Here is a 13526-nt window from a genome sequence, read left to right on the forward strand (position 1 = left end):
TGGCTCTTAGATGCCCACACAGTGCAGGCACAGTAGCCACTCCCTCAGAGGTGCAGATGACACCAGCCTGGCAGCAGAACCTGTGTGTTCATCTCCACCAGGCTACAGAGTGCTGATTCCACATAGATCTCAAAGAACCCCTCAGAGAGCCTTAGGGACCAGGCAGAGAACTATTACTAGCCACTGAAGAGAGGCCTCAGAATGCTTAGAGGGAGCTATGGGAATGCGGCCACCCCCAAACTGGTGAAGATGCCACAAGCAATAGGGCCACCACCCTTAGCAATCTGAATACTTCCCCTGAATACTTTAATACTTACAGTTTTAAGGACTTTACTGGGGCTAAACCTGAATTTATGGCTTCCACACTGAAAAGAATTTTAGGCCTAATCAGTTTATAAAGCAGAATTGGAGATTTTGTTAAAAATATATATTCTGATAGAATTTTATGTGGATGGGTTTTTTTTCTTGCATGGGTATCTGTGCATCATGTGCAACCAGTACCCATGAAGGTCAGAAGAAGGTATGAAATATCCAGAAATTGTGCTAACAGGCTTGTTGTGAGTAACCAGGTGGATGCTGGGAATTGGACACAAGTCCTCTAGAGGAGTAGTAAGTCCTCTTAACCACAGTCCTCTCACCAGCCCATTACTAAAGACAGAATTCTAAGATAGACTTAAACATCAGGGTTAGGAGAGAGACTCAGAATAAAGTAAGGCATGTTGGAGAGTGTGGTTATCGGATGCTCTGCGAGAAGCAGCTCCTGGATTTTACAGTAGTTTGATGAAGCGTTTTTGTGGGATTTGAGGTTAGTATATAATCACTAGGTAGTTCCTAAGGGGCACCTGATAGTTGATAAGATAATATCCTAACCCACAGAAATTCTGGAAACAGTTCCTGTGAGGTCCTCAGGCCATGTCTGGGGAATGGAATGAGAGCCTACCCAAGGTCATACACATTCAGGCTTCAGGCCTAATTTATTGTTACCTTAAGATAAAATGTCTACATATGAAGAAAACATTCCTATGTTAGCAACTTTCATAGCAGATGCTGATGTGCTGGAGTTCTTACTTTTCATTTGGCAAGAGACTTTTATCCTGGGTGGAGCTACTCATGTCCCCAAATTTCCCTGTCTTTCCTGCCTCAGAAGTAGATAGAAAACGCATAGATCCTACAGCCCCATGTGAAGATAGTGTGGGCTGAGATCTTACAGGCATCAAGTCCCTCAGAAACAAATTAGTAAAAACAGTTAACTCTGATTTAAAGCTTCAACAAACTCTGCCTTATTACAAAAGCAGCTACTTGGAGGCCTTGGGATTATATACCAAGCTCTGAAGCAGCATATATACCTGGTCAAGGCAGTGTCTGTGTCAGAAATCTGTGTGTCCAATTCCACTAAGCTGCTTCATGTGTTTTCCTTCCTTGGTTGCATTTAATTCAAGGTCTCTCTGGCTCTAAGGAGATGGCAGTGTTGAGGGAAGTTGTGAGTCCTGGTGCCCAGAAGTCAAGCTTAGCACAGTTTATATCCTCCACATTGCCTCTGGCTTTACGGATCTGTCACCATGAAGGTATGCCAGGGGAACCTCTAGGGATGTACAGGTGTAACGTTGCATTAAGAATTAATTATTAGGGCTGGAGAGATGGCTCAGCAGTTAAGAGCATTGACTGCTCTTCCACAGGTCCTGAGTTCAATTCCAAGCAACCACATGGTGGCTCACAACCATCTGTAATGGGATCTCATGCCCTCTTCTGGTGTGTCTGAAGACAGCTACTTATATACATAAAATAAATAAATCTTTTTTTTAAAAGAATATAATTATTACCAGGAATGGCAGTACACACCTTTAATTCCAGCACTCGGGAGGCAGAAGCAGATGGATCTGTGAGATTCATGCCAACATGGTCTACAAAGCAGGTTCCAGGACAGCCAGGACTCCAGGGCTGTTAGAGAAACCCTGTCTCAAAAGGCAGGGAGCGACTATTACTTCATCTTTTGAACTTATTGTCAGGCTAATGAGCTTTTCTAAGGAATGAATGGTCTCCTGGCCAGATGACTGACAGGTCCAGTTGGAATAATGCAGTTTAAAACACTATTTTTTGTGGTACATCTACACAATGGAATATTACTCAGCTGTCAAAAACAATGACTTTATGAAATTCATAGGCAAATGGATGGAACTGGAAAATATCATCCTGAGTGAGGTAACCCAATCACAGAAAAACACACATGGTATGCACTCACTGATAAGTGGCTATTAGCCCAAATGCTTGAATTACCCTAGATGCACAGAACACATGAAACTCAAGAAGGATGACCAAAATGTGAATGCTTCACTCCTTCTTTAAAAAGGGAACAAGAATACCCTTGGGAGGGAATAGGGAAGCAAAGTTTAGAACAGAGGCAGAAGGAACGCCCATTCAGAGCCTGCCCCACATGTGGCCCATACATATACAGCCACCAAACTAGATAAGATGGATGAAACAAAGAAGTGCCGGCTGACAGGAACAAGATATAGATCTCTCCTGAGAGACACAGCCAGAATACAGCAAATACATAGGCAAATGACAGCAGCAAACCACTGAACTGAGAATAGGACCCCCGTTGAAGGAATCAGAGAAAGGACTGGAAGAGCTTGAAGGGGCTCGAGACCCCATATGAACAACAATGCCAACCAACCAGAGCTTCCAGGGACTAAGCCACTACCTAAAGACTATACATGGACTGACCCTGGACTCTGACCCCATAGGTAGCAATGAATAGCCTAGTAAGGGCACCAGTGGAAGGGGAAGCCCTGGGTCCTGCCAAGACTGAACCTCCAGTGAACATGATTGTTGGGGGGAGGGCGGGAATAGGGGGAGGATGGGGAGGGGAACACCCATATAGAAGGGGAGGGAGAGGGGTTAGGGGGATGTTAGCCCGGAAACCGGGAAGGGGAATAACAATTGAAATGTAAATAAATACTCAAGTTAATAAAGATGGAAAAAAAACTTTTTTTTATGTGTATGGGTGTTTTGCCTACACACGCACACGCACACATACATATGTACCATCTGTGTACAGCACCCATGGAGGTAAGAAGTTGTCAGATCCTCTGGAACTAGAGTTAGAGTTGTGAGAGCTGTCCTGTAGGTGTTGAGAATTGAACTGAGTCCCCTGATAGAGCAGCCAGTACTCTTCACCAATACTCCCTGCCCTCTAGCCCCCAGTCATGTTAACTCTTAAGATTGGGGGGCAGCAATATTTTCATTCAGGATGAAATAGAAGTCATCTTCTAGGTTGTTTTTTGTTTGTTTGTTTTGGTTTTTTTTTTACCAAAAAATTGTTAACTCTCCTTTAATGGGCCTAACCATGATAGCCCCATATTATTTTTTTTGATATGATATTAAGAGCTCTCCTTGGTAGTGTTTCCAGGGAAGTAGTAGGTGGGGTTCAAAGTTGATGATGAGAGAGGTTCTGTCTTCAGTGCCCTCCAAACCTGCCTGCCTGACATGTCTAGCTACTTCACAGGAACCCCAAGCCCTTCTGTCCCAAAAGGCCGCTTGTAGAAGCATCTTAGAAGCAGAGACCCAGCCCCTAACAGACATTGAATATGCTGGGGCTTTGATGTGAAACTTCTCATTGCCAAAACTGTTTTCTGGCTCTGTGGCTCCCTGCAGGTTGGAAAGTAGACACAGACTAGTTTTGAAGTAAAGGAGGAGTAAATGGTTGCTGCAGTAGAGAAGTACAGTAGCACCGCCCCAGAAGCAGAGTAGTCAAGAGAAGAAAAGACACGCAAAGTGTCCCTTCAGGACAGAGGAACACACGTAGATGTTTTGTGGGAGTTAAAATATTCATGCATTTTTTTCAGGAAAGTTTTGAATTCTTGTGGCGTTTGAGGAGCTACAAAAATACAGTGCATGAGTACTGTTTTTGAATATTGCTCAAAATGTTCATGTGTGTGTTCTTTTTGTTTGTTTGTTTGTTTGTTTTGCTTTTGAGCCAGAGCTTATGTAGCCCTGGCAGTCTTGGAACTCACTTGGTAGACCAGGCTGGCCTTGAACTCATCGATCTGCCTGCCTCTACCTCTTGAGTGCTAGAACTAAAGGCAGGTACCATCGCCACCCAGCTCTGTACCTGTATTTGTGTTACAGTTTCTCTTCAGAACTTCTGAATTATAACACTTATTCTAGACATTCATGGATGGTCCCCTTGATGCACTGGTCTTAGCAGTTGTCTGTAGCTGTCTGGCTTTCTGTCCACTTATAAGAGGTGGAAATAACTGCCAATTTGTTGATTCCCTATATCCTCCTTACTGTTCTACAGTCAGAATTCTTTTCCCTATATCACAATGAGCAGTAGATTTCAGTGTTCTTGTTTTTATTAATTATCTAGTCAAAAGTATTTTTATAGCCTGAATAGACTAGCACCCAGTTCAGATCATTCTTTGGTTCTCCCTTCATTACTGTTTTTCCCTCCCTTACTAAGTAGCCAAAGCTGGCCTTGAACTTGGAACCCTCTTGCTTTAGCCATCCCAAGTACTGGGGTTACAGGTTTTTTTCTGTTTTCTTTGATTTCTTTGTCATCTTATTTTTAATTTAATAAAGATTAATTTATTTTATTTGGGAGAGCGGGCTGGAGTGATGGCTAAGTGGTTAAGCGCACTGGCTGCTCTTCCAGGGGACTGGAGTTCAATTCCTAGTATATTCATGGCAGCACTCAACCATCTATACGTCTAGTTCCAGGGGATCTGAAGTCTTCTTCTGGACTCCATGGGCACCCAGAATGAAGTGGTGCAAGCCCTATATGTAAGCAAAACACCCATGTACATTAAATAAGCAAATGCTTCAGGGTCACATTATGTAGCCCTGGCTGGTCTAGAGAGGCTGGACCAGACTTTCCTCAACCTCTCAGAGATTCACCTGGGAGTAAAGGCATGTTCCACATACCTAGCTTGTTACTGTTTTTCCTTCCTTCCTTCCTTCCTTCCTTCCTTCCTTCCTTCCTTCCTTCCTTCCTTCCTTCCTTCTGTTTAATTGTTGTGTGTAAGTCAGTCTCTCTCTCTCTCTCTCTCTCTCTCTCTCTCTCTCTCTCTCTCTCTCTCTCTCTCTCTGTGTGTGTGTGTGTGTGTGTGTGTGTACACTCTCAAGTGTGTATGTCGAAGTGGCAGTCCTGTGCAGGAGTCAGTTCTCCTACCCTGTGGGCTCCAGGGATTGAGCTCTGCTTGTCAGGCTTGCCATCAAGCCCTTTCACCTACTGAGCCGTTTGCGAGCTCCTCTTGCTACTTTTAGTCACTGTCTAGTGGTAATCTAGTGTGGCCTAGGGGTGTAGATCAGGGATAAATATTTCAGATGCACTAGTCTCGGGTTCAGGGTTCAGTCCTCAGAACTTGGGGGGAAGAAAGAAAAAGAAAACCAAAGTAAAAACAGCATTGTTTTTTACCTCTGATTCTCATCTAGGATTTTTTAAAAGTTTTTATTTGATTAGAGAATTTTTGGCCTGACTATTACTTAAAATCGTTTTTCTTCTTCTTTTTTTCTTTTATTGAAAGTAGATTTTCTTCTCACATAATATATTCTGGTTATTGTTTCCCCTCCCGGACTCATCATCTTCTTAAAGTCTTGTTTCTGTGCCCTTTCCTTTTGAACTTTTGGAAGCCAGATATTTCAAACAAGGCGTTAGCAGGATTGCTCAGAAGGTAGAGGTACTCGCTGCCAAGCCTGTGATTGAAGATCCCTGGAACTTATGTGGTTGAAAGGAGAAACTCAGCTCTCCTCAAAGTGGTCTTCTGCCATCCATATATATGCTGTGGCGTGCAGGCAGCTTTGGTCTCTCCCTCTTCATCTCCCTCCCCCTCCCCAACTCTCTCTCCCTCTCCCCTCCCTCCTTCTTTCTGTCAGTCACACACATAAAAATGTAAAAGTCCTTCCTTATGAAAAGAATTTTCATTGGTTGTAAAAACTAATGTAGATTTACTTTTATTTCTGTGTATATATGTGTATCTGTGTGAATGTGTGTCCTACATGTCCTGTGGCAGTCTCTTTGGAGGCTGAGGAGGCATTGGACCGCTGCTGTGAAGTTAAAGATGCTGACACTGTTGCTGACAGCCTACTTTGGGTCTTCAGGAAGAGCAGCAAGTGACTGCTAAGCCATCCTTCAGCCTAGGAAGCCAGCTTAGCAGTGCTTGATTTAGTATTGCTTTTCTCACAGGTTATATAAAGGATCTATATTTTATGAATATTCATGTATATATTATGATGATCTGGCTATTTTAGTTCAGAAGAAGAGAAATTACATACTGTAAAAACAAAAAATGTCACAATAATTGAACATAATACTTGATAACTATGAAAATTCCTTTTCAGAGTAAATATGCTTTTAGCTTTTATAATTGTAGATGGCAATAGTCCTTCAAATATGTTGTTTGAGGGCAGCCAGTTTTCTTTGTAAGGATGCTTAGTTATTCTTGATTTTCCTAGTCTAACTAATCAGTTGTCCTAGAAATGGCAGACAAGGTTAAATTAAGGATATCTGAGGTTTGAAGTGTGTGAGGAATAGTTGTTTCTAAACTTTTAAATGTCTTTTCCTTTTCTTAGCTGAATGTTAAAAGTATGTTTACACTTATTTATTAATTTATTTTCATATGTATACATGTCTGTCCAAATAAGGCACAGGGCACATGTGGAGATCAGATAACTCCAAGAGTCATTTCTCTCCTACCATGAGGGTTTCAGGGATTAAACTCACTCAAGTCATTAGACTAGGTGGCAAGCACCTTTACCCTACATGACCTTCTTGCCAACCTAGAGGTATATTTTTAATTCTTATTTAAATTTGAAACTTGAAAATTATGGTTCAAGGATATAAAGTTTGCTTTGACTCATTTCCATGTAACTTATTTTCTGCGTTCAGAGGTAGATTGAGTTTTACTTTTGCTTTTGGTTATGTTGCTGTTGGTTTTGTTTTTGTTTTGCTTGCTTTGAGATGGGGTGGTGCTCTATTACTCAGGCTTGCTTGGAATTCCTGAGCTGAAGCAGCTCTCCTGCCTTAGCGTCCTATGTAACTGGTATTCAGGTGTTGCACATCCATGTCTGTCTATGTTTTCTTTTGTTTTGGTTTTTGAGACAGAGTCTCAGTATGTAGACCAGGCTGCCTTAAACTCGCAGAGATCCCCCTGCCTATGCCCTAGTGCTGGGATTGAATGTGTGGCAGCATACCCAGCATTTGTTTTGTTTCTTAATGGTCATTGTTATTATCCTAGTTTAAAAGACTATGCATTTTGAATTTGCAATACAGATTCTTTTCTGTTGCATTACAGAATCTAATCTGCAGATTCAATCTCTCTAGTTTGTCCACTCAGAAAATGTTAAGATCTCAGGGCATGTGGGCAGAGGCAGACAAATCTCTGTGAGGTTGAGGCTAGCCTAGCCTACATAGCAAGTTCCAGTCAGGGCTACATAGAGAAAGCTTGGAGAGAGGGGCGGAGGGGGGTGGTGGTGGTTAAGAAACTGCTATGTAGAATGTGACAATTTGATATTGAGAAGCAAAAGAAAAACCAAACTAAAATTTCTTACCAGGGTTATTCTCAATAAAGAAAACCACGTTTTCTTATGTTTTCTTTCTCATCCTCTTCTAAAGTATTTATATCAGTAACACTAAGCTGCAGGCTACCAATACAGAAAATAATTCTTTAGTAACAGTACTGTACAAGTGAGACATAGAATACTTAGGGTAGTTTTGTGAAGATTTCTCTTGTAGGAATAGAGTATTAATAATAATACTGATGAATAATCCAGTTGATTATCTTAGCTCGTACCTGACATGACCACAGGTTTGATGGACTATTAGCTTGGGTTTCTTAATTAACATGAACAGTTTATAATAGCAACTTTAAAGAACTACAATTTAATATTGCCTTTTTAAGAATTGCATAGGTACAACAACACCTTAAACAAGAGTTCAAACATATATTCATAGTATCTTGTAACAAAATATAGCATTAATCTGTATCAGTTTACAAAGTCCAAACTAATGTAAAATATTTGGTTCATTCATATTCTTTGGTCTAAAAATAGATTCAACAATCTACCCTTTTATCCTACTATTCCACTCTCCCCTTTTCCCAACCCTTCTCCCCCCTCTTTCTCTAACACTAGATGGAGAGAAAGGATAGAGGAAAGAAAGAGAAACCTCTGAATCTAACCTCCCTGACCAAGACCATTAACAGTTCTCCCACAGAGTAACCATCACTTTTTGGGAATGGGGTGTCATTCTCTTAAAATTGCTTCTTGCTGTCTGGGGTATCCCTCTCTTTTAGGACTCCATGTAAAATATATAAAATTGGGACTTGGCCAGTCTCAAGAAAGCTAGCTGCAACATTTGTCGTCCAGCCTCTCTGTGGCGGGGAAGTGCAGGGCTTAAGTGAAACCCTGTCTGAACTGTCTGAGGCTGGACCTAGCAGGAGTTGGAGTGTCTCAGCATCCTTGATGGTGAATCTCGTCAGGGCTGCTCCAACTTCAGTGGTGCTTCCTTGTTTTTCTCTGTGAACATACAAGCTTTTAACTGTAACACACACTTCTGCATTGATACATGTTTGGAATGTGCAGTGTGTGCAGTTCAGTTAAAGGTATTTTCTGTTTGAGCAGGCAGAAGCTAGTTTGGACTGTATAGCCAACCTGTAATAAATTTTCATCCATGCTGTTCAAAGGACAGCATGTTATAATAATTCCTGAAGATTCTGTAGCCAACAAGATCTCTTGGCTCTGCAGAGGTGCTTTGACATCTCACCAGTCTAGAAATGTTCCCGCGGAGCGGGATCAGCACAGACCTTACCTGTTCTGTTCTAGTTCCTCCCATTGTGCCCGTAGCCTAGATCTTCAGGTCGCCTCACCCTGTCAAACCCAGTCTTTATTATGATGGAATCCCTAACTTTTCTCCTGTTAAAACAAAGGCAAAACCTCTTCTCTAATGTAACAGTTTCCAACCTTCCATCAAGACACCCTTATAATATACAGGCTGGCTCATTTCGGCATCCCCATGACCCAGTCTCCCAGCTGCTATGCTTTCACTCCTTGAAGTGCAGCTAAATTCCTTCACAGTTGTCTGACCTGTAGATTATGAGATGTGCCAGCAACATGTTTTATGCCATAATATCTAAAATTGTATTCTAATGGATACATGTGTTAAATCATCAACTTCAGTCTGTCAGGCTTTCCAAGATACTCACTATCTCTAATGAATGTGCGATCTCAAAATCAGCCTTTTTAGAGTTCAAGGCAGAAACATATAGAAATATTGAGTATCACTTGTATGGTGTTTTAAAATATGTACCCGTACTAATTCTCCAAACTCTACAAAATGAAACACATAATCTATTGTATGACATTGTTCTGAGGTAGCATTAAAGTCTCTTTGTTTAGGAATTTAATAGGTTGCCATTCTGCAATCTTGTCACAAGGTGGCACTTTAGGCTTTAGATTGGATTCCTCGAAAGATCCTTTGCTGAGAGGATTTTACAATCCTTTTTGTATTGGTAACACTCTGGCATTTAATATTTCAATCTTTTCCTTTTGTAAGTTTGCTTTCTTTGATTTTTTTAAAAAATATTTAAAATTGCACATACTATTGAAAAGTTATTATTTGTACACTGATAAGTGAAACAAAATCATATGGGGTCCAGATGCATTGTGCCATTCGTTCTGTATTCCATTTTTTTAATCTTTTTTGGAGTTTTTCTTTTTTTTTTTCCTTTGTTTTAGTTTTTTTTTTTTTTTTTTTTTTTTTTTTTTTTTTTTTTAATGTGAGTACACTGTAGCTGTCTTTAGATACGCCAGAGGAGGGCATCAGGTCCCATCACAGATGGTTGTGAACCACCATGTGGTTGCTGGGAATTGAACTCAGGACCTGTGGAAGAGCAGTCAGTGCTCTTAACCACTGAGCCATCTCTCCAGCCTGCGTTTTCCATTGTTTTAATACAGAAGTTATTTTTCTTTTTAATCTCTAGTTCTCTTCTTAAGGACTTCCCAAGCATCCTACAAAGTCTGTTGAGTTTTCAATCTCTGTTTGCATGTGTCAGGGTCTGGTGTCTGCCAAGTCTCCCAGCCACTCAGCCAGCTCGCTGTGCTGACTATTTATTGGCTTCTTGTTCCACACACTTTGGTCAGTCCCTCTCTCTGCCCGACTCCGGGACTGTGCATGCTTTTCACGAGTGGGCCCGAGTTGGGCTGCGGTTTCCCATAGGCCACCTAGTTCTCTCTAGCATGCTTTCCAGACCTTGTCTGGAGCCCTGTTGTGCTCGGGAGATACGCTGAGGCTCCAGTAGAAGAGAAAGCAAAGCTCAGCTCCAGTCCCACCAGCTGAGTAAGCCGTGGGACTCCTTTAACAGAGGCTCGCAGGCTAGGAAACTGTTCCGGGAGTGTGTGGAAGGAAACACTGGAACTTTTCTCAGGCTCCAGTCTGGAGTCTGAAGCCTGTCTGCTAGATTCCGTTTGTAACCATGGACTTTTCTACTCAACCCCTTTGTTTCCAGAGTAATGACTCTGGGACTTTGTATTTATGAATAAATGCCTAGACCACAAGCTTTGGCTTGTTCTCTAACCAGCTTGTAACTTCCATAATCTAGTCTCTGTCTGCCACATGGCTAGTTACCTCTCCTCAGTTTTGTCACCCTCCCTCCCTCAACCCTTTTCCCAGAGTGCCTATCTCTCTCTGCCAAATGTCCCACCTTCTAATCCTGCCTCAGCTCATTGGCCATCAGATTTTTATTGACAGGTGATGTTTTCACACAATCCATGAGAGATTCATTCTATATATGAATGACCATGGTGTAGTAACACGAATTATATTACCCCCGTTCCAGCATGGAAGAAATTTTGTGACCATTTATAGTCACCAGATACATTGATGGGAATGGTGACATCAGCTAGCCAGAGAAAATTCTACTATAGGTTTTGGATGCTACCTGATGACACTCTTAGTGAGGTTGGTTGTCCAGGTCCAGCATTGACACAGGATCAGAGTTCGCTACTGGAAGCAAGGATATCTAGAAGGCACATGATGAATAGACAGACTATGCTGCGCACTCTGCCTTCTCCTGCACACCCCTTTCACTCACACACACTCTTCACACACACCTCACATTCTCTCTTCCCTCACACCTCACATTCTCACTAGCTTTTTCTTGCCCCAGTCTTTTATTGATACTCCAAAAGCAGGTAGAAAAAAGACATTGTATAATCATTGCCAAATCAAATTCAAAAGAACCACATCCCACAAAGAATCAAGAATTACAGTTGTTCCCCAAAGTTTCAAGCTTCCCCTTCCCAGGCCTGTGTAAAATAATAATAATTGCAAACTTATCATTATTTAAACTTTAACTTTTAACTTATTATACTTCAGAGCGCCACGGTAAGCTACTTGCATTTTCCTGTGAAGCTCTAATGAAAACGACATGGGCAAAACTGTCAGGCAGTGGCCAGAAAGAATCAGGTTAACTCTTAACTCAGCAGCTCCAATAGCTTTCTGTTCCTTTACATTGCACACAATGACTCCTCAGAGTCCCAGTATTTTGACTTAGTTCTACTAGTACACAATTTTATGCATTCTATATTTGCTTATCTAGGAACCACTCCCAAATGCTGTGCAAAACTTACTTCCTAACTTCAGTAGTTTTTTCCTCTCTCCGGGTCCCAGTGTTGACTCTACTTCATTTTCTAGTAATTTCTTCAAACTTCTTTGCAAGTCAAGCATTAATCTGGAACTACCATTGTACAGTTATTACATTGTTTCCAAGATGAGAACACACAGCCTTCACCTGGGCCTCAACTTCCAATTGTTTAAGATCAAGGTACATCTAGTTTCACAGAATTCACCAGAGCAGAAGGAGAAAGAAGTAGGAAAGTCAGATATAATAGAATAATTATGCACACTAAGGCCACCTGGAAAGCAATCACACACAAGTAATATCTATACAGCCATTGTCCAGGGATATGGTTAGGATAAGTGTGAACGACTGTTTTTTACAAAGAGCTGCCATGGGCTACTGAGATGTCTCCACCCTGGCCTACTGCAGGCAGTCCCTTATTTCAGATGGCGGGTCCCCTAGAGGGATGTGACTCCTACTTCTCAGGATCCCAGATCTATCTATTTTTAGAAGGAGCTGCCTGGGGCTTCTGAGATGTCTCCATCCCAGCCTACTGCTGGCAGTCCCTGTCATGGTATGCTGTCCCCAGAAGTTGGTGGATGCTAGTGAGATACGAAATTAATATATTCCAAGTTTTTAACTTAATAGCTGAAAAATATTAGGTCAAATAGAGGTACACAGTAAGTAGCCTACCAACACTTGGTAGATAGAAGCAGGAAGGTCAGGAGTTCAATAATTATCTCTAAGCCAATACTTTTAAAGCCATATACATTCCTGGCTTCCTTTGTAGCCAGGACTGACCTTGAATTTCTGATCCTCCAGCTGTCCCCTTCCAAATGCTGGGATTACAAGTATGGGGCATCACACCCAGCATATGCATAGCTGGGGATTGGTAGGGACCACCCAGAACTTAATGCATGCTAGGCAAGCACTCTACCTAAAATGAGCTACATCCCGGCTCAATGTGTGTGTGCGTGTGTGTGTGCGCGCGTGTGCCTGTGCGTAGTTTTTGATATACTGGGTGGCCCAGAATAGTTTGACATGCTATGTAGATAGATCAGGCTGACCTTGAACTTCCGGTAATCCTCCTTTGTCTACCTCCCAAGTGCTGAGGTGATAGGCATAGGTCACTGTGCTTGACCAAAATTCTTCATTTACTAGGATGAGGTAAAGTTGAGAGGGGGAAAATGAACATGGAATTACATTTGTCAATGCAGAGTACAACTCTCACTTCAAAGGAAATGAGAGAGTTTATTTTGAGATAAATACAACTGTTTCATGGCCTGAGAACATAGATTCAAGTTATTTCAAATGACATGTTCCCCCGTAGAAGTGGTTACATGGATTCTTGTTAGTCTCACAGCAAAGATAGTCATCAGCCAATACAATGATTCCTGAAGACACCAGGTCCACAGGTTAGAACAAAATGAGAAAGGCCACTGAAGGGCTTAGTTGCTATGTGCTGGTGTTCTTAGCTTTTGGCTTAGTTAAAGCTACTCCGCCAAGTTGACGTATTCCAAAAGGGATGTCCAACCAGATACAGAGGTTGATGATAAATGATGGTTAGAGGAACTAAAGATACTCCAGTATCATTTTGGCTCTCCATCTGTAACATTCTAACTCTCCCCTGACATGCAATTCTAAAGTTCAGAGCAGTCTACAGAGGTATGTTCAGGGAACTTAGTTTTTGCATTGTGTATCAATTCAGCTTATATGGTGTTTTTGCATGTATATTGGGTTCTGAAGATCTAATTCTCTGTTATCCTAGGTCACATAAATTTCCCTTTTTCTCAGGAGTACTGGTTGGAGGATTAGTTTGCTTGCTTTCAATAACAGTGTCTAATTTGATGGCCCTAGTTGGCCACCAAACTTGCTAAGATCCTCCTATTTCCGCCTCCCAAGTGCTAGGAT

The 13526-nt window shown here is 41.7% G+C and overlaps 1 protein-coding gene across 53 annotated transcripts in view; it reads left to right on the forward strand.

The window, feature by feature from the left end:
* The window catches only part of Tfdp2 (transcription factor Dp-2), a 141137-nt gene that overhangs the window by 90835 nt on the left and 36776 nt on the right, over positions 1 to 13526 (forward strand). For 2 of the 53 annotated variants that reach the window (XM_087561263.1, XM_087561268.1), the window contains exon 1: positions 1440 to 1565. In XM_087561263.1, the coding sequence (XP_087417389.1) occupies positions 1560 to 1565 (6 nt within the window). In that variant the 5' untranslated portion in view covers positions 1440 to 1559. 53 annotated transcript variants of the gene reach the window in all.

The sequence above is a fragment of the Rattus norvegicus genome, chromosome 8 (genome assembly GCF_021556685.1).
Source record: "Rattus norvegicus strain SHRSP/BbbUtx chromosome 8, alternate assembly SHRSP_T2T, whole genome shotgun sequence".
Lineage (NCBI taxonomy): Eukaryota > Metazoa > Chordata > Mammalia > Rodentia > Muridae > Rattus > Rattus norvegicus.